This window comes from Amphiura filiformis, chromosome 9, assembly GCF_039555335.1.
Source record: "Amphiura filiformis chromosome 9, Afil_fr2py, whole genome shotgun sequence".
Lineage (NCBI taxonomy): Eukaryota > Metazoa > Echinodermata > Ophiuroidea > Amphilepidida > Amphiuridae > Amphiura > Amphiura filiformis.
The window spans coordinates 62,132,925-62,153,911 of NC_092636.1; the positions used below are offsets into that span (position 1 = coordinate 62,132,925).

General features: G+C 35.5%; 1 protein-coding gene across 2 annotated transcripts in view; it reads left to right on the forward strand.

Annotated features, from left to right (window-relative positions):
* Window positions 1-3,277: 3,277 nt before the first annotated feature.
* Window positions 3,278-20,987, forward strand: part of LOC140161290 (anoctamin-4-like) — a 37,981-nt gene continuing 20,271 nt past the window's right edge. For both annotated transcript variants that reach the window (XM_072184764.1, XM_072184765.1), the window contains exons 1-8: window positions 3,278-3,408; window positions 12,908-13,394; window positions 14,400-14,472; window positions 14,683-14,783; window positions 17,623-17,707; window positions 18,500-18,654; window positions 19,477-19,649; window positions 20,029-20,196. In XM_072184764.1, coding sequence (XP_072040865.1) covers window positions 12,915-13,394; window positions 14,400-14,472; window positions 14,683-14,783; window positions 17,623-17,707; window positions 18,500-18,654; window positions 19,477-19,649; window positions 20,029-20,196 — 1,235 coding nt within the window. In that variant the 5' untranslated portion in view covers window positions 3,278-3,408; window positions 12,908-12,914. The remainder of the gene's footprint in view (window positions 3,409-12,907; window positions 13,395-14,399; window positions 14,473-14,682; window positions 14,784-17,622; window positions 17,708-18,499; window positions 18,655-19,476; window positions 19,650-20,028; window positions 20,197-20,987) is intronic.

Here is a 20,987-nt window from a genome sequence, read left to right on the forward strand (position 1 = left end):
ATTTGCCATTTCCATGGCAGAATCCTTTGAATATGTTTACACAAGTTTATTGGTTTATACCAGCTCCTGCAGTTTCACAGTGAAGATGTCTTCGAAGACCCCTCATATTTGGCACATTGCTGTAACATCACCTCACCCCAAGACCTGTTGTGGAACCCACACTCATACCACTAAAGACCCTTGGAATGTTACCAGTGGCGTAGACTATGCCATAGTCGATTTTTGATAAATAAAAATGTTATTAATCATGATGAACGCATTCAGTTGAACTCGAAATTATACTGATATTTAGTACATCAAAATACTAGTATAAAATGGTTATGAAAAAGTTTAGGCTATATAATTATATTTGTGACAGTAAAAGTAAAGTATAGGCCCTACGTAGGCTTATATTATTGAATGCAACATATCATAATGGCATATAATTATAATGACACTTCAATACTGAACAATTCTAATTTTAGAATCTGCCAGTTTATTATCCGAAAAACCGACTACGGACTTTCACTTTTAAGCAGAACTTTACCCGGGACTCACACACTGTCAATCATACTTCTTTATCAATAAAATCTAACCACAAGACTAAGCATGGTGGTACAATACGCGCTAGATGCATATGTTCATCCACCAGCACAAAAGCGCCGCATTCCCTAGATAGTTGTGTACCATGTATAGTTATAATGGTACCAGTACGCGTCGGGAGGATTTCAACAATAACGAGATCTGGGCGACCAATCACAAGCCAGATTCATTTTTAAAGATGCATTACATCATCACCAATTTTAGTTAGGCCAGAAATTGGCCTAACTCTCAAGGCAAAGTCAGTAGTCCACTTGGGAAGCTAACAAACAGAGGGCGACGGTGACTGAAAAGATCAGTTGTGAAAATCTATCAATTGCGCACTCATTAATTAAATCAGAGTTTTAAGCTTAAATGTAATAGCCAGAGTAGTGCACAATTGGCAAGTGGACTACGGAGAAGTCTACCAGTGGCGGTGCCAGGAATTTTTTTCAGGGGGGGGGCAAGTGAATTTCAGGTGGCAAAATCAACAAATTTTGCGCAAAATTGCCGTAAAAAGGTGCTGCCACTGAATGTTACCCAAAGACCAACTTCCATTCAGCACAACTTTTATTATTTATTTTAAAATAAAGCCATTTGAAACCATTTTGATTTGGAACTGTGGTAGGCTATTTCCAACTATCAATTTTGTTAAAAATTATGTTCTAACCCAATTACCCCATAAAAATTATTTGTATCCAAAAGTCTCACACTTTGAAAGGCAGTCTCAGTATGTACCATGTGTATCAATTTCATACTGATACCGGTGCCACCCTCCCTCGCCCAGACCCTGAATGCAGTGTGTTCATGAAGCAAACTTGACAATAAATGTGATATAAGGCAAAAACAATACCAAAATTAAATGTTTGTAAATAGCTAAAAGTGTTTTGTTTTTTTGGTAATTACCTAAGCTTGTGTGTTATTACCAAAAAACACAATTTTCTTGGCAGTATTACACTTCCGAGCCCAGAGGCAAATCCAGGCTTTTGAAAGGTGCCACTCATGAAAATGTTTCTGGCACATTAACTAATTACTCTATTGGCTCCTATGGGAGTACATCCGAGCATGGGGATCTACTATTTCCATGATCCGAGTAAAATTGTTTTAGCAAAGTTGTCAAAATTACCTTGATGTAAAAAAATAGAACAAGCAGGGCCGGATTAACCTTTTTGGGGGCCCTGGGCCAGGCCAAATTTTGGAGGCCCCCAAAGTCACCACGAGGAAGGCATGTGCAGATTGCACTCAAGCATGTCAAGTGGCCAAGTTTTGGTTTACGTATACTATCGACGGTAGCGGCGGAAGCATTAAATTGAATTTAGATGAAGGCGAGCATATGTGCCCATCCACCACAAACTGGTCGTAAAGTCGGCATTTTCCAATTTGAGATACAATCAAAAACAGTATATGGATTTCTATGTATATTTCTAAGTATATTAGGAATTTGACCTTTGATGAATCATAACTTCACTTCCAGATGTCCGATGAAGCTGGTTGAGGTGTCATTTTAAAGCTGAAAGTGCATTGTTTCAAAATCTGCAATAAACAGAAAATGATCTAGAGCCGACTTTACTACCACTTCGTGGTGGATGGTCACATATATTGTTCAGATTTTTCAATTAATAAAAAAAAAAAAAAAAAAAATCGATTTCAGACTATTTTAACCTAAAATGAACATAAAAATCGCTATATAAAAGGTTTAGTGCGCGCAAACGCAAAATTGTGCAATTTTACCATATTTTGGCCCAAAACGTGTTTTTCGGATGCGCAGGGCAAATTGGGGGCCAAGAACAAGGAACAAAATGCAGTACATATTGTTCCCAAAAAATGTGCAGGCCTATTAGGCCAAGTAAATAAAAACATGTTTCACGTCCGGTTTTTGAAAAAAAGGAGGAAGAGGGGCTTTTTTTTTTTTAAATCGCAAAATCAGTGTAAAAACCCATAATTAGAGCTGTTTTAGTGTTTGAAATAATGCCTGGAAGGAGGAGGCTTCTTTTTATTTGTTGTTCTGAGAGATAGGCCCCCTCTAACCATCACAAAACCTTATAAAAGTGTTTCTTGTATTATTAGCAAGGCTATAGAAAGCATCTCTACTTCCTAGACATATTTATTGAAAAGTTATAACTGAATTTCAAAAAATATAAATAAAATTGAAGAAACCTCAAAAAAGGAAGCGGGAGGGGACGTGAAACATGTTTATTTTTTATTAGGCCTTAAATGACAGGAAACTTGTGTGTGGGGGTGTGTGTGTGTAGCGTTTTAATCCCCCCCCCAACCAGGTGTCAATATGCTATGACCCTGGTTCGGATCTATTTATTTCCTGTGCATCCTCAGATCCTGTCGTTTCAGTCGTATGTGTCTGAACTTTGAGCTGCACCTGTCTGCCAGCTTCTGCCTGCTATCAGAGTCCATTGAACGCCACCAATACACCTGTTCAATGCACAACATCAATCAATTATCGTTTACCGTTTCTAAGGAGACATTTAGACTTATCTCAAGTCTCTTTTAGACTGATATTTATTTTGTTCCGATCAATTCAAAATATCAAATCCATTAAATTATTCGTAGAAATAATGTTTGAATGATTCAATTTATATCGTATATTTTGACAAAATGAGTGAATACAAAAATTGAAACAATATTGTCATTATATAATTTATTTAAAAAATTCATTTGTTTTGAAGTCCTGTATAGCAATGTATAGAGTCTTGATACAAGTCTAGCAACAATAACATTTTTGCTGCCGTTATCAACGGACATGGATGCCACTGATCGTGCTGTACAATAATAAATTGAGAAAAATGTGAAAAGCAAAGTCTGAAGTTCAAGCAGAGACATCGAGATAAGATTGCAGTGAGTAAATACATGAAATGTCAACATTTTTTGTAACATGCATGCATGAATAAATGTCAAATCGTTAAGCTTACTTTATGCGTGTAAATCGAATTATCATGCATGCCTGCAGAATTCTGCAGGCGCATACTGTAGCATGTTTGTATTTCTATGTTAGCTTGTGTCATGAAACAGACAAATGAGATGAAAAAATTAAGGCAATCCTTGATCGTTATGGGGGTTTAATATTTGATGAAATAAATTGCATAAAATTGCTATTTATGAGGCCGGCTATTTGTCGGTCAGCATGACACAAGTGGTTATACTTGCGTCGTCACTCTCACTTGTGATAGATCGCTTCTTCCCAATTGCATTGGTTGCTTTTGAGAGAATTAGCTGTTCCACCCCCACCCCCCTGTGGACATGAAGGAGACACTTACCATTGCACTCAGTAGGGGAAATCACAAAACATGTCATAAACTAAATGAATAAACTTCCAATTAATGTTACCAAAGAACAGCCAGTTTGCAAATTGGTATTTTCTGTGCTGAGAAAATTGACTTGAACCAAAAGGCCCTGTACGAACCAATACTATAGGGATTTTGCGAGGGTGTCCCCTTTGACAGACGTGAAAAATGGGTAAGTGCAGTGGATGGAACAACCCCGACCGAGAGAATCGTGTTGATCATAGACTTTTCCGTAGTCCACTTGCCCATTTTGTATAGGCTACTCTGGCTATTACATTTTAAAAGCATAAAACTCTGATTTGTAAATTTTGTATTTAAGTTGTGTGCAATTGATAGATTTTCACCTCCGATCTTTTCAGTCACCGTATTCCCTCTCTGTTTGCTAGTTCTTCCCAAGTGGACTACTTACTTTCGATTGCGGTTTAAACTTGCTTTTTTTTAAACACTGTTGTTGTCTGTCTATGGATGAGATTGTCGGATTTCTGGCCTACTGAAATTGGCCATGATGTAATGCATCTGGCTTGTGATTGGTCACCAGATCTCGTTAAATGGTTTAATCCTCCGGGCACGTGCCATTACCATGAACTACATCGTACAACTATCTGTGGTATTTGCGGCACTTTTGTGTTGGCGCGAAAGATCGATATGTTGCATTCAATAACATAGGCCTACGTATACTGTACTTTTACTGTCTCTAATTATATAAACTCTTTATGACCATTTTACTTCAGTTATAATAAACATCAGTATAATTTGAGTCCAACAGGATGCGTTCATCATGATTAATAATAACATATTTTTATTTATCAAAATTCGACTATGGCATAGTCTATGTTGATCAAGAAATCTATCTATTAAAAATCCATAAGGAATTTGACACAATATTTACTCTGTGGATCAGAAGATTGAGTGTGGGACGATAACTTCTTCAGTCACAAAATCATTTTCAAATGCATAAATTTAAACAATTCTGTGTGAAGTTTAATGTTACCAAAATTTATTTTGATGATTATCTATCTTCCGATCATGCAGAGGAGCTATACCCATCAATCATGAACGGCATTGTTTACTTTGATTACATGTTGCTTACATGGTGTCATTCATCACTGATTCTGATGCTATTTGGGATAGCTCTAAGCTCTATCCTCATGTCCATCGTCAGTTATCAGTGGCCTAGTTAGACTTCTCGATCAAGTATCATGTTCATTACATAAAAAATATATAAACACGGTACATATGGAGGAAAAGGCGGGAAGACCAAAAAGGTCTGATAGTTATAGTCCAGTCAAAGTGGGTTTTGACTCACCACTAATTGCAACAGAATTTTTTTCACTGCTATGAATGTCAGAGATGTCCCCTGAACAGCATACAAAAAGTTAAAGTATACTAAAATATACTTGGTGGAAAGGTAGTTTTTGGCGGGAAAAGGTCATACATGGGCCAAATTTCAAAATTGCTCCAATCATTTTAAAAACTATACCAAATTATTCCTCTAGTCATAAGGATTCAGAAAAAAATATAGTTTGCCATATCTGTGATGTACGTTTCTTGAGTTATAACTGAACAGGTCAAAGGTCAAATGTTGGGTTCAACAGAGGTCAAAAAACTAAAAATTGTCTGATTTTAACCAAAATGGTCTCAAATTGTTCGGCTTGCAAACATAATTCATTTAAAGAATATTTGCGCTGTTTAGGTTGTTTAATTACATGTGTAACATCGAAAACTAGGTTGGGTCAATAGAGTTCAATGGTCAATGACCTCTTTTATCCTGCTACCTAGGTAACGAAACATCCAAGATACTTCAAACTATTCTTATTTTGAAGTGTTTTTAAAGTACGAACACATTGAGACCATTTTTAAGGAGATCGGAGCATTTTTTCGAAGTTGACCCACGTGTAGCCCAAAATTTGACCTTTGACCTTTTATAACTTGAGAATGGTACATCACAGATATGACAAACTACTTTTTCTGAATCCTTAAGACTAGAAGAATGATTTGGTATAGTTTTTAAAAAGATTAAAGCAATTTTGAAATTTGACCCCTGTATGACCTTTTCCCGCCAAAAACTACCTTTCCACCAAGTATATTTTAGTATATTTTTGGTATGATGTTCAGGGGACATCTCTTAAATGTATAAAAGTGAAAAAAATTCTGTTGCAATTAGTGGTGGGTGACACCACTAATTTCTTTAGATTGACTGGACTATTAGCCTTTCCCTGAAATCAAATGAAAGTAACAAAATAAATCAACATCACATAACATAACCAAAAGACATGGGAAGGGGGGGGTGCTCACGGAAAAGATTAATTATATGATAATATTTCGTCAAAATTATATAATTACTTTGGGCCTACTTGCATGCGGATGAGGTTGACCAGTGAAGCCAGGGCCTCAGATTCGACGAAAATCACTGAATCGATTCTCGTAATGATTCTCGTAACATTTGTTGCGAGAATCAATTTCTTTCATTGAATCATACGGTAAATGAAGTGACTCGGATGGTTTTTGATTCCCGCAAACTGGCACGAAATCTAGGCCATGAGTGAAGCGTTAGAAATCAGAATCAATTAAACTTCTACCATCAATAGAAATGGCGGCAAAGGCATCAGCCGTATGTGGCGCTCGCCTTGTCTCCAGGCTTCATATTTTAGTTTTTTTGGGCACCCATATATTCAAGGCCACTGGGCAAAGACAAAAAAGGGCTCCAAGGCCAACAAGTGATGAAGAATGCTGTTGAAGTTGACTGAGATCTGGGGCACCAACGCCAAAACTTAGAAATTGCAGGCAATGGCCTTGGTGGCCTGTTGAAACTTATAATAATAATAATAATACTTTATATTTATATAGCGCATTTACATCAAACAAGATCACAAAGCGCTGAACAATATTAAAACTCAAGCCCTGGCGCTCTGTATGTGGATCACATGTATATATATGAGGTTTAGGCCAAAAAAAATGCATGTTTGGCCATAGACTATTGGCCTCAATTGACCGACCCTAATTTTGACAAATGGGAAAAAAGTTTTTTACTGCACAAAAGGAGGATGTCGTCTATGATTTTCAAAATTCTGATTCTGATGTACAGGATGTTCGATAACACATCAAAAGGACTGATCTCATGCAGTCATGATCGATGGAGTGATCAGGGTTGTTTGATTTAAATCACGCCAATTTAATTTAAATCACTTGATTAAAAAAAAAATTATTGATTTAAATCAACTTTTTCCATTTTTTACCATTTTTGATAAATGTCAGTTAATTTCTTGCTTAAATTGACTGTTTTACTTCATTCTTAATGCTTCTACATCTTTTGGATGCAATTAAAATACCTCTATGATGTCAAAAATAAAAATTCATATTCAAGGTGCAGAATATTCAACAGGTTTGTTCCCCATGATTTTACCAAATTTTTTTCTTTGAAATTTTCACATGTAAAAACATGTTTTGATTTTTTGTAAATACCTGGTAGGATTGTGCATATGACTAGCATTCCACTGGTACTCTTTTGACTTTATCATGGGGTATAGCACTATAGCAGTTCTTGGAATAAAAAAAATAAAAAAATCGATGTAAATAAAAAAAATCCGATTTAAATATAAAAAATCTGATTTTTAAAATATTTTTATAAAAATCAAAAATTCTGATTTTTTTTTTTGTTATAAAAAAATCAAAAATCAAGAACCCTGGGAGTGATACACATTGCCTGCACTGCAATTAAATATCATTATTTCTGTGTTTTGCTTCATTTGTTCGGATCAGAAGTAAAAGAGAACATAACTGACATTGAGAACTAACCTTTTGTGAAAAAGAAATGCGAATTTAAACAATGATGCTTAAAATTCATGTTTTTCTTTGGTTGTATTAGAGGTATGTTGGAAATTCAGCACTCGATTTTGAATTCTTTGTTTTTGGCATGATTGAGTTAGGATTTCATCGCAGGTCAATTGTCTTTTCTAACTTGACCCTATATTAGTGGTGGGCCTTTGCCTCAGGTTTCCCTGTTAAAATGGTTGCCATTAGCTGACCTTATTGTGGTCAAGCATGTGTACTGCAGAAGTGGAAATCTTGCTGTGCAGAGGGATTATCGAGGCACAAGTTGGTTCTGGAAAGAGTGCCGGGCCTTGAGTTCAAAGTAATATACATATTTCAGTGGCAAGATTTATGATTGCACTTGAGGAAAATCCAACTTGGTTGGACTTAATTGGTGTCCTGTAAAATTTACATTTTTTCCAGTCCTGATTATATAGGGCTTGATCAAGATTTTAAGTGTTTTTTCTCAGCTTTTTAGCTTGGTCTTACCCTGGAATCATGGAAACTTTTGGGCCTCATAACTGCCAACTTGTTTAAAGTACCGGTATTTAAAAGTATGTTACATAAAATAAAACAACGTAATAATTTTATTACAGCAAACATGTTTAAAATGGCAAAAACTTGATAAATCCATCTGTGGGGTCAAATTTGGGCAAAAATGCTATAAGTTTTGGAGAAAATCTTTCTGGAAGAATTTTTTTTGTTACGTTGCCTGAAAAAATTTGAGCCAAAAACATTTTATGGGGATTTTCTCCAAAACTGAGCATTTTTGCCCAAATTGACCTCACAGATGGATTTGTCAAGTCTTTGCCATTCTAAATATACATGTATACTTATACTTTAGACCAACAATTTTGGCAGTTAATACCAACCTTAAAATGGATAGAAAACTGTTATGTTTTTTCTTTATTTGTTATATTTGTAAAATATGAAAACTAACAATTTAAATTAAAATTTGGTAAAATGGCCTGAGCTTTTGATTTGACAGAAATCATGTATTTAAAGTTTAAAGCTATTTGTGTATTATGTACTCATTTATAGGCATAGTGCAATGACAGGAGCAGATGGGCACTTGTATTGGGAATGGAAGCTATAGTTTTAGGTTTAAAATGAAATTTTTTTACATGTATCAATATTTTGAGTACAGGCTGCACGGGGGCTGCATGTTTCCACCTACACCCAGACCCCTATCTGGGTGGGGGTACTCGACTTTGGAAGTGACGGGATGTGCGGACAGCAGTTCGAAACTAGGGGTCTTTCGGTGAGAGCCTAGACACCAAAAAGGGGGTCTTTCAGTGAGATGGCCAAAAAAGGGGGTCTTTCCGTGAGACTGGGGAAAATCTTATCATTCAGTGACCGCATGGGAACAATTTTGGGTCAAAATATAAGGGAAAAGTTGATACAAATTTTGAAAATATCCATCAAAATTTGAAGAAAAATAATGAAAAAACTGGGCCATTCAGTAAGAGATTATCAGAAAAACAAAAAAAGGGAGTCATTTGGTGAGAGGGAGTTCAGTAAAACAAAAAAAGGGGGGTCATTTGGTGAGAGGGAGTAAACTTCAGTAAAAATAAAAAGGGTCATTGGGTGAGAGGGAGTTGAAAAATGGGGGTCAATGTGTCCGCACATCCCTGTCACACATTTTTAGTGAGTGCCCCCGGGCCATATCTGTGTACTCCATCACTTTTTTTTTCCATTTCACTTTCTTTTTCCTCTTTACTTGTGTGGGAACAGGGGGACCATTTTTAGTAATTTTCAGGCCACTTTAGTCTTTGCCAACCCCATTTTATCCCTGAAAATTCAAAAAAAAAAATTGAGCAGTTATATAAATGACTGCATTTTGCATGTGTTTTTTTTAAAACCAATTCATCCAAGTAAATAAAATGAAAAAAAACACCAAAAAACATTTGCAGATCAAAATACAGAAAAAGAAGGGAAACCCACCTCCATACAAGCATCTGATTACATAAGCAGTACAAACCTACGTGGATTCCTTTTCAATTTGAAATTCACCAATTGAGTCAGTTGCCATGGCAACCATATGTGACACATTTACCATAGAAACAGAATTGTCCATTAATATACATGTGTTTGTGTTATCCAATAGGATAGGAGAGTGTCAAATGGATTTAAATAAGGTATATGTCACACTCAAAAAAGGTTAAGCAGTCAATGTGCAAATTGCGCATGCTAGAGGTTTAATGTTTACTCTGTAGATTAGTGGATGGACATGTCAGATAACGCTATAGTTGCATCCTTGGATACCACAGTGGACATCGGACAACATAGTGTTAAAAGCTGTTTAAAAATGAATGATGTAGTTGTGCTATGCTGAGATTTCCTCACATGTAATCACCTGCACCATACATTATAGTGGCTGGGTTTACGAGTCAATGTATGCTGAGGTTTTATTGTGCTATATGCAGTGTGGGTCGGTTTTGCTTGGGACGTCCCAACAATTTGAGTGAATTGGATTCTAAATCTCAGATTTAACTAAACAGCATATTGCATCTGATATATATCGCAAGGACTTTAAGTGGATTTTCTGGATTTATATAATCAAAATGGATCTGCTATATATCATCAATATCTGTCCTTTTGTGGGTAAGTTAATTGGTGGAAGAATTATTCCTGTATTGATTTTTTTGTATGCATACATGCAATTAGCAGGAATGTTCACTTTCATGGCAATATTTTTTCCAATCTTTACTGATTGCTGTTTCATCAACATATTTTTTTATATAAATTATTTAATGAAATTTCAAACAGTTTGTTACAATCCATTCATCTTATTTGCACCCAAAATTTAAGTATGATGAAAAAGAATGGGGGGGCACTCGCATAAATGGTCTGTACGCATGTGTGACCAAAAAACAAGTAAAAAGGGGTGTTTATTTAGGCAAGGCAAGTTATGTGCATTATGCATTTAGGGTCTAAAAAGAATAAGGGTAGTTTTCTCACTTTTCTGAAACTGAACAACTTGTTTAGGGTACCTTTTCAAATTTTTTGTAATTACGAGTCCATAAAGGGTACATTTTTTTAATTTTTACTAGCTAAAAACTCATTAGGGGGTAAATTCTATATGAAATTACCTTATTATTATTGGCTAAATTTCCTGGTCGGGTAAAACTCTTTTAGGGGGTGTTATCATACACTATCATACTTGAGTGGCCCCCCTGGGAAAAGAATGCCCAGTAATTTGGGTCTCTTTATACTCTCTAGTTAATTTGAACAAGAATGATATATGTATTACCCAGTGACATTATAATATGTATTAGGCCTACCTAACAGAATATCTATAAGTTTGTTGACCAAAAACAAAAGGTTTTAATCTGTTGATTCGAAATGCAGGACTTTTTTTTTAATGTGACTTATAATCTTTTTTTTATTTATTTATTCATTTTGTTTTTAAAAAGGACAGAAGACAAAAAACTTTCAATCTTACTTTTTCCTTGTGTAATTTGGCTGCTATGTAGCCATTTTAAAACTTTTTTTCTGGTAACGGAAAAATAAAGCCTCCAAAAAGTGCAGCACGTTACAAGGGCTATGTGCTAGAATGGTTTTATGCATACTTATAAATGTGGGTTGGAGAGACAAACCTCTTTTTTTGGCCTTTTTTCTTTTCTTTCTTTTTCAAATTGGGCATGTGTATGTGTGATATATTGAATACTCGGATCTAAAATTAATGCGGACTATATATATGCAAATCCAGCCTTAACCTATTTCATACATAGTGAAATTAACATGTTAAAACAGTTAAAAATAGTAATCCAATATTTGCCCCCCCCCCGCTAAGATTTAATGATGCATGCATTTCATAAATGGAAAAGTAATTTTACACATGGCACCATCCTGTAATCAATCTTCAGAGTTGATGTGTGCACTTAGCTGTTGTTATCCTATATTCCTGCAATTCTAGGTTACCATGGCAACACCTTACTGATGCAGAAAGTAATCAGTGTGTCACCAAGTAATTGGAAATATGAAAATAGACCATTTTTATTTTAATTGAAATGTTTCTGAGTCCAGTAGCTTACAGTCAGTAACCAATGTGATGCAATAATATTTGTTGTATTGATCAGTTGAACAGACTTGACCTATGTTTGGAGTGCAGTGTGATATATATAGTATGTATACCTGGCAAACTATTTGGTGTGCTCCATGAACATGCTAATATTTCAAGTCTGTTGATGGAATTTTCAGCATGGTACACATTGGTGCCACCAGCAAGGGGAGGGATGTGAGTTTCACCCTTTGCCCAAAATATGAGGACAAAATTTACCAACATTATGTACATCTTTCATAATTCAGACCAGAATTTAACCTCATTTCTGTGTCTGGTAAGGGAGCTGGTTAGCAGAATTTATATGACATTTCATTTTAAAGTTGCTTGAATACAATACATTGAAAAACTACTTTTTGCTACTACCACAATACTATTAAAAATAAAAAATGATAAATTGGCATCAAAATTGGTCAGTAATCAAGGGATAGCTCAAATTTATTCCTGAAAATGAAACTTAATGTCATCAACAAAATAACAAAATTGTGCCTATAAATGTTGTCACAATTTACAAAATAAAATTGTACACAGACACGGGAAATAAAAAAAAATATGCATTTGCCATTGTTTCTATAAGCATTACTTTGCAACACATATGATAATGGCTAATTTTAAATATTGATCAGAAAACTGATGTATACTATATATAGTCGACTTTGTGATTAATATATGCCTAGATATGACAAGGTTGTTATTAAGGTTTCATCTTAATGGAATTTCCATTATCTTAATGTACAATTAGTGTGCATTTTCACTGCTTCGTTGTTTTTTGAAGCAGAATTCAAATACGTACTTGTATGCGTATGAATAAAATCTGGAAAATGACTGGTATTATAAAGCAGTAAGCACAAGTCATGTAGTTGATTCATAATTCATGAGAAAATATATTTTATATCTTCAATATTGGTCTCTGCAATTTCAATTGCTGAGTAATTTATTTATTTTTTCAAGTTTAAAAAAATGCCAGACTTAAAGGTTATGCATTGTGTGAATCAATTCACAAGAAATTAGGCTTAAAAGAAATAAAGACATCAGTGGAGTTTGTTGCTTTAATTACAAATTGCCACATATATCTGCATCATTGTTCCAAGTGAAGGATAGCTGGCTTGTGTTATATTGCAATTAAAAGGTGTAATTTGTAAACATGCAATATTAACTCTGTGTTTAAATTTATTTTCAGGATCAAGATGTCGGAATACTATCAAGAGAATGGGAATGGACACTATGTGCCTCTCACTGTAAGGCAACTCCCAGCATTAAGAACTAATGGAGATATAACTCCTCGAGATTTAACTCCTCGAGAAGGAGAAGATCCCCCATCGTACCTCTATAAACCTAAAAAGAGATCCAAGAAGAAAAAGAAAAAGAAGAAAAAAGACAAAATGGAAGAAGAGGAAAAAAGTGCTCAGCAGTTGCAAAGGAGGATTGACTACGTTTTGTCATTTAAAAAAGAGGATAGTGATTATGATTCTGATGATGAGAAAGAATTTGAACAGAAGAAAAAGAAGAAAATGTTACGGAAGAAGTTTCATTCTGCCATAAAGGGTGAGAGACTTCAGGTTCGTGAGGAAGAGCTTGGAGAGAATGTGTTTCTACTTATTCATGCACCCTTTGCCAGACTGTGTGAAGAAGCTGAAGACATCAAATTAGAAATGCCGCTGAAAGGTGTAAGTGAAACATATTTGTAATATAGTGATGGAAATAATGTGGTAAAAGTTAAAACAAATTTATAAAGAAATGCATGGTGGTCTAGCGATTAGTGAATTGAATCAGGTAGAATTGTGGCATCTCTTGACCTGTCATTTGTTTTGTGACAAGCTACAATCAGCGAAAAAATAATTAACACAGTGAAAACATTTCAAAATCATGTCATGCCAATAATATGAGAGTGTCTGCATAGGTCTCTCATGAATTCCAAGGAGCTAGGTTCTGTGCCCTCTATCCACATTCCACCCATCCCACTCCCTATCTTTCAGTGGTGGAAGGTTTCATGGACCTGGTGACAACTTGTCCAATATTGAATTGGGAGATTGGGACAGAGATTCATCAAAAGACAGTCAAGGTACATGCATGCCAACATGATTGTAAGTTTTTTACCTCTCAAAATGAATAATTGAGATATGTGTCGAGCTGATGACATACATGTACTGTCTACATGCAAAATACATATGGAGAGGAATAATGTCTTCAGTCTTAATTTGGATCTTTATTTTACCCTTTGCTTTTCAAAATTGACTGAAATTAGTCTTAGTAGGTTATATCCAAAATTCATTGCTGGATCCATCTACATGACCATCAATCTGCATGTGATATTGATGTTGTGCATTTGTAACCATCAAAGATAAATCCGTAACCAAACATGGAAGAAACAAAGGTTCAAAATGCTGACGGTTGTCCTAAGTTGAATTTTCTTACAAGCCTTTTCAACCATATGACAAGTTAGAAATTTTGAAATTGATCTCTTACCATTACTAACTTGCTCAGTACCTAGGATTGCTTATGTTTATACTTGGTTGCAATGTTATTTTTATCAAATTGTTTTGTACTTTATATAATTTCATTTCCGACTTAAGTCTGTTTGGATCAGATTTTGCCACATTTGTTACTATAAATATTTAGCCTCATTTGAATGTAGACTCTGGTTAATTGTGTGATTGCTTGTTTCATTGCAGGCTGAAATAAAGAAAGGAGAAATTACTGGCTGCTGTGCAGGCATAGAGAGGAGACTAATCACAGATAACGAAGGTATATATAAAAGGTTGATTTAAAGATATATAGCGAACACATACCCCCTCTCGTATGACCTTAGGCCACTGTGCCCCAACATGTTCTTGATTGGTACTATTTATTTTAATTTATATCAGAAGGAATAACATTTTTAAGAATTGTAATTACTTTGTACTAAGTGTGAGATGACAGTCATTAACTGAAATGTGTTCTTTTTTAAAATTTCAGTGGATTATGTGAGTGCACCATTCATGATGCACAAAAGGTCTATATACAAAGGCATAGACGAATCAACTACATTCTTTAGTCCATCACTTAGATCATATTTGGTAAGTCACTTGATTCCATTATTAAAACATATAGTCCATCCATTCATTAGTTTTGATGGAGTAGCTATCTAGTAATATCAGTATTGATGCAGTAGCTATCTACTGGCACATTCTCCAATAAAGTGTTCAAAAAGCCAAATTTGTGTCGCCCATAGTTTCAAGTCGTATTCAGACTTGTTTCGTCAGAAAGAAATGACTTTTATTAGTATAACTAATACTTAGGAGTTGCTTTCTAAAATGTGTGGGGCTAGAGGTTCTAACATGCCTAGAAAGTACAAAACAATAAAGCTGATTATGCATATCCAATGTTTTCCTCCATGACGCCAGCCAAGGTGCGTTCCGTATAATGTGTCCCTGTTCGCTATACATGCGCGCATACTAATGGATTATAGGTACTTTTCATTAGCTGGTATCATGCCCTAATTATAAAGTATAAAACATCACAACGCAGGTTATTAAATTGTTCCAACAGGTCTTTGAGACTATGTCGCCAATATTGTTCACAGATACGTTACCATATTTCTAATGGATAGCAATCTGTCAAAATAACTAGCTATATGAATGTTCTCATATGTGATGGATCAAGCAGGCTCCATAGTTATATTATATATGTGGTACATAACACAATGGTTTCAAAGTAAAAAAATCAGGTCTATTAATGGCAAAAAATCCTGACGTTACGTTCATGTCGTCACAGATACGTTACCTAAATTCTACTCCCCTCGGAAAAAATGCTGTGATAAATGAAGCCAAATACCATACCAGACTTTAGTACTTTGGGTGATGACTGATCAAGTATGAGTATTAAGTCGGTAAGTTTTTACACTTGCACGATTAAGACAAAAGGCTTCACAGATACGTTACCACTGATACATTCCACCAATGCGTACAAGTAATATTGCTCAAAAATGAAGTATTGTTGAAAAATCACACATGCATTGTTTTGTGCTCTGAAACTATTAAAGTTTACGATTCTGAATGATTTTCATGAATTCTTTGTGGTTGGAATTTTGCAATTCGCGAGACCAAACTTGAACGCTTTATCGGAGAATGGGCCTACTGATGATATTGGCATTGATAAAGTAGTCATCTACTGATGATTTTGGTATTGATGAAGTAGCAATCTACTGATGATACTGGCATTGATGAAGTAGCTATCTACTGATGATTTTGGTATTGATGAAGTAGCAATCTACTGATGATACTGGCATTGATGAAGTAGCTATCTACTGGTGATTTTGGTATTGATGAAGTAGCTATCTTCTGTTGATTTCGGTATTGATGAAGTAGCTATCTACTGATGATATTGGCGTTGATGAAGTAGTCATCTACTGCTGAAATTTGGCATTGATGATGTAGCTATCTACTGCTGATTTTGGCATTGATGAAGCAGTCATCTACTGCTGATATTAGCATTGATGAAGTAGCTATCTACTGCTGATATTGGCATTGATGAAGTAGTCATCTACTGCTGATTTTGGCATTGATGAAGCAGTCATCTACTGCTGATATTAGCATTGATGAAGTAGCTATCTACTGCTGATATTGGCATTGATGAAGTAGCTATCTACTGCTGATATTGGCATTGATGAAGTAGCTATCTACTGCTGATATTGGCATTGATGAAGTAGCTATCTACTGCTGATATTGGCATTGATGAAGCAGCCATCTCCTACTGATATTAGTGTGGTGAAGCAGATATCTACTGCTGATATTAGTGATGGTGAAGTAGTTATACTGCTGATTAGTATTGATGACATACCGTAGATATCTACTACTGATATGGTGTTGATAAAATAGCTATCTACTGCTGATATTGGTATTATTGAGGTAGATGGCTACTGCTGATAACAGTATTAATGAAGTAGCAAAGTAGCAATCTACTGCTGATATTGGTATTGATGACTAGATATCTACTGTTGATGTTGGTTTTGATGAATTAGCAACCCCCTGCTGATATTAGTATTGATGAAGTAGTTATCTACTGCTGATATGGCTTTGATGAAATAGCTATTTCCTGCTGATATCAGTATTTATGAAGTAGCTTTCTGCCGCTATGGTATTGATGAAGTAGCTATATATTTTTGATATGGTTTTGAAAAAGTAGATATCCACTGCTAATATTAGTATTATTAATGCAGTTATCCAGTGGATATAGATATCAATGAAGTAGCTATCAACCGCTGTTAGTATTGATCAAATCATTGGGGTTGGGTTGGGTTAGGTGCTTGAAGATTATTGGTGTTTATCGGTCACTCAGACCATTTACACTATATCAATCATATACATTATATATTTCAGGGTCAGAATTTTGTTTCACAGTGGAAGAATCAATCTTGATTCTTACAGAATAAATTTGCAGGAATCATTTGATTCTTGCAAGTCAACTTTTGTGTAAACTACAGAAGTTTGCGAGAATCAACTTTGATTCACGCAAATCTGTTTACGAGAATCTGCGCGAGAATCGTTTCTCACCAAAATTCTGACCCTGTATTTCTATATATTTTTGCATCAATATACTCACAGAAGAAAAAACCTGGTTTGGGAGGAAACCAGAGTACCCAGGGTAAACCAGTGAGAGCGAGTATGGACTGGAAACCAAATGCACATAAAGCCGTTTGGAAAGTCCCAGGGCTCTGATCCCAGGACCTCATTGGCGAAAGCAAGGATAAAACTACTTCGCTATCCATTCACCCTATGAAATCGCTTGTGTTGATGAAGTACATTATAGCTATCTCTGGTGATATTGATATTGATAAACATTACCAGTGATAAAGTAGGTGTCACTGCTGATCTACAATGTAATTTACATATATTCATCTATTGCTATCCTGTATAGGTGCATAGTATACTTCTTAATATTGATGTAAAAGACTCAGAAGAGAGTGCCGATGTGAAGGATGGGGACTCATTACGAAAACAAGGTCAGTTATAAAATGCAAGTAGATTTAAACTTGATAAGTTTTACGCTAAAAGTACTTTGTTAATATTTTACATCAGGCCATATTCTTTGGTAATATCAATAGGCTAATTACCGTAATTCTGCAAGAAATGTTTGTGAGGTAAAGTACAGTCTCTGGCAGAGAAGAACTGTACTTGTTCGCATTTTGAGAGCGTGCACAGCGCAAACATGGAAGTGGGGTTCTGATTGATTGATTCAATCGTCTGACAATCTTAACAACAAACCGATAATCTGATTGGCCGATTATGTGTCAAAGTGTTGCTCAGCACAGAGCAGTGCTCTTAAAGGGAACACAAAGCTCTGTGTATTTCGCTCAAGTGAATCAAAGCAAAAGACTGCCTTACTTCTCTGGAAACTAGTATTGTCTGTCATGCAATCATTTATATAATTATATCACTCTGTAAAATAGCATGATGAACTCTTGCCACAGTGGTCCTTAAAGACCAGAATATAGTTTGACATTTAGCCACTGTGAAAAATGCAGCAGCGACAATTTACCATACCATATTTTGCCATACCAATAAACATCAACAAGAAAAACAAGGCTCTGAACAAAGCTAATTACTTCAGTGGAAAGTTACGGCCGAGAACTAAAGTATAAAAATGTAATGCATGTCACTCCGGAAAAAATCACCAAAAATGTCGGACAATATAGGGCAACTGGCCTTAACACACTTCTGTTTGTAGAAATTGTAAATGGCATTATTATTAGCATTGTTATTTGAGTGCCTGATTTCTGTTGTTCTGTTTTCAGGTCTTCCGTTCATGTTGATGAAGAAGGCATTTACAGAAGCATTCATCTTGCATGAGGAATCTCCTTATGAGTACATGGAGGAAGAGGAGGTTGAGCAACTCAGAGCTGAGTCGGTGCAGAGAGGAGATTTTGATCCAAAACAGGATCCCAGGGAGGTAAATAGCCTTGTTAGTATTAGGTTACACCAAAGAGGCTTTGACAGATTCCAAATCCATATAATACTATGGTAAATACACATATTGGATTGTCACACATGGGTATCAAACTAGGTGTACCTAGTTATTGACAAAGGCTGGAAATCAAGTGATAGTTGGTCCCTTTAAGATTGAGAGTTACAGAGGTATATGTGAATCGCTTAATAGTGTGAGTTATTGCCACAATGCATGACACACAGAAAGCCAACAAACGTGCACTGTAAATGCAAGTACATGGTGAAATAATCAGGAAGTTCTTTATTTTGCTTTCCATAAGAGACAAACAAACTTAGCAGCGTTTGGACACGCTGCTTTAACCTCTTTTTGAAAAAAACTTTGGCAAAAAAGGATATTGACTGCTGCCATCTCTTCTAAGTGAGAAAAATGGATTACTTTCTGATATCTGTGGGAGAATACTTGATCATGATAACATTATCTGGACAGTTTTGCATATGCACTTGATGACTATGAATTTGAATGAGTTTTGTCATAGCTTCAAGTGCAAATGTACGGATGGTGAGAAAGTGCTTCCAAATTTTGATCAACATAGATATCTCAAATATTGCAGAAGCTGGAATTTATTGGGCTATTTCAATTGGAATCCCTACACCCCTGTGTAAGACATCTCAACACATTCAAGTGTGAATTTCAAATGGGGTTACCTGAATGGGTGACTCTATTTGAAATCTACACTACCATGTGGGAGATTAAGGTCACGTCTTCCATAGGGGTTGTATAGATTTCATCTGGAATTCATTTTCAATCTTATTTCAATGTTTTCAGGAGATGCAAAGAACATGGTGTCGATGGTTTAAGTATCAGCCTCTTTGGAAGATTCGCAACTATTTTGGCGAAAAGATCAGCTTCTACTTTGCATGGGCTGGGTGCCTTGCTTCAATGCTGTGGGTTCCAATGTTACTTGGACTGGCCATATGGGGATATGGTTTATTTTTAAGGTAACAAAAAAAAATAATGCAGATAAAACAAAAGTCTTAACTAAGGTGTGATGCAGGTAACAACTGCATTATTTAGTTTATTGTATAGACCTATAATGAATTGAATGTTGTCGGGTACTACCATGAACATGCTTACAAGCTTTCTGTAACAAGTTTTGCATCTGTTAAAAGCAAAAAGGAAAAAAATCAAGTGTGATTTAATATGCAAATGGTTATGGATTTTAACCTTGAAATTTGTAAATAAATAAAAAAGGAAAAAAAAAAACATTAGGCCCTTGTTTGGTGGAAATGTCAAGATTTTTGAATGGAAAGGATATTTCATGCTTTGCAATAGTTCAAAGAATAAATCTCATTAAAACTGAACAACATTTTTTTACAGTTCCGTCGAATACAAAGACAGAAAGACAGAACAAGAAACAGCAGAAAGAGAACACCAGGAGTTGATAGATGAAATAGAGGAGAACATCACCTTGTATAATAGAACAGAAGATAAAGACCTACTTGCAAATATAACCAGCCCAGAGTATACAGACTCTTTTGTGACCAGGTAAGGTTTATATTTCATCCATATCAACATAATCATAGAAAAAACTAGAAGGCTATATATTTGTACACAAATACGGCTATACCCGCATGTTATCGGTGTACCCAAACTTACAGTCCTTATTTGCTGAGGACTTAAAATAAAGAAATTGTATGTGTAAAAAGTGAAAGTCCAAGTCACAAGCTTTAATTGAATGTAGGTTGCACTGTCGTAGCACTTAAAATAAAGAAATTGTAAAAAGTCCCTCCCAGGGAGTTGTCTCTCTTACTCTCCATAGGTTGCTGTTGTCAGTCTCTCTTACTCACAGTGAGGCTATGCAATATGATTCAGGGGAAACTATTCCAGAGGGAGTATGTAAATTAAATGGAACAGCCCCAGCCATTTCAGAGGGAGTATGTAAATTAAATGGAACAGCCTTTTTGGGGCCATTTCAAAGGGAGTATGTAAATTAAATGGAACAGCCAATGGTTTTGTAATTTAACTGGAACAGCCTTAACGCTTCACGCTGGTATTTCCAATTATGATATAATACTGATCTGTCTGTTTAGTCCCACGTGTGTGGGGTGGATGGGTGTGTGGGTGTTAGTAACAATATAATTTTCAGGTGCTATCTGTGTACAAATTTTGAGCCCGGAAGCTGCTTGATGGGAAACGGCCCGCCCTTTGTTTTAAAATTTGGGGCCCTGGGGCCCATAATATTTGACTTATGAGGCCCATGTACATAATTATGTTGAAGTATAACTTTCTAGTGCTATAAGTAGACTCAAGCTGGCCACTGTAGCTACTTTATTTAC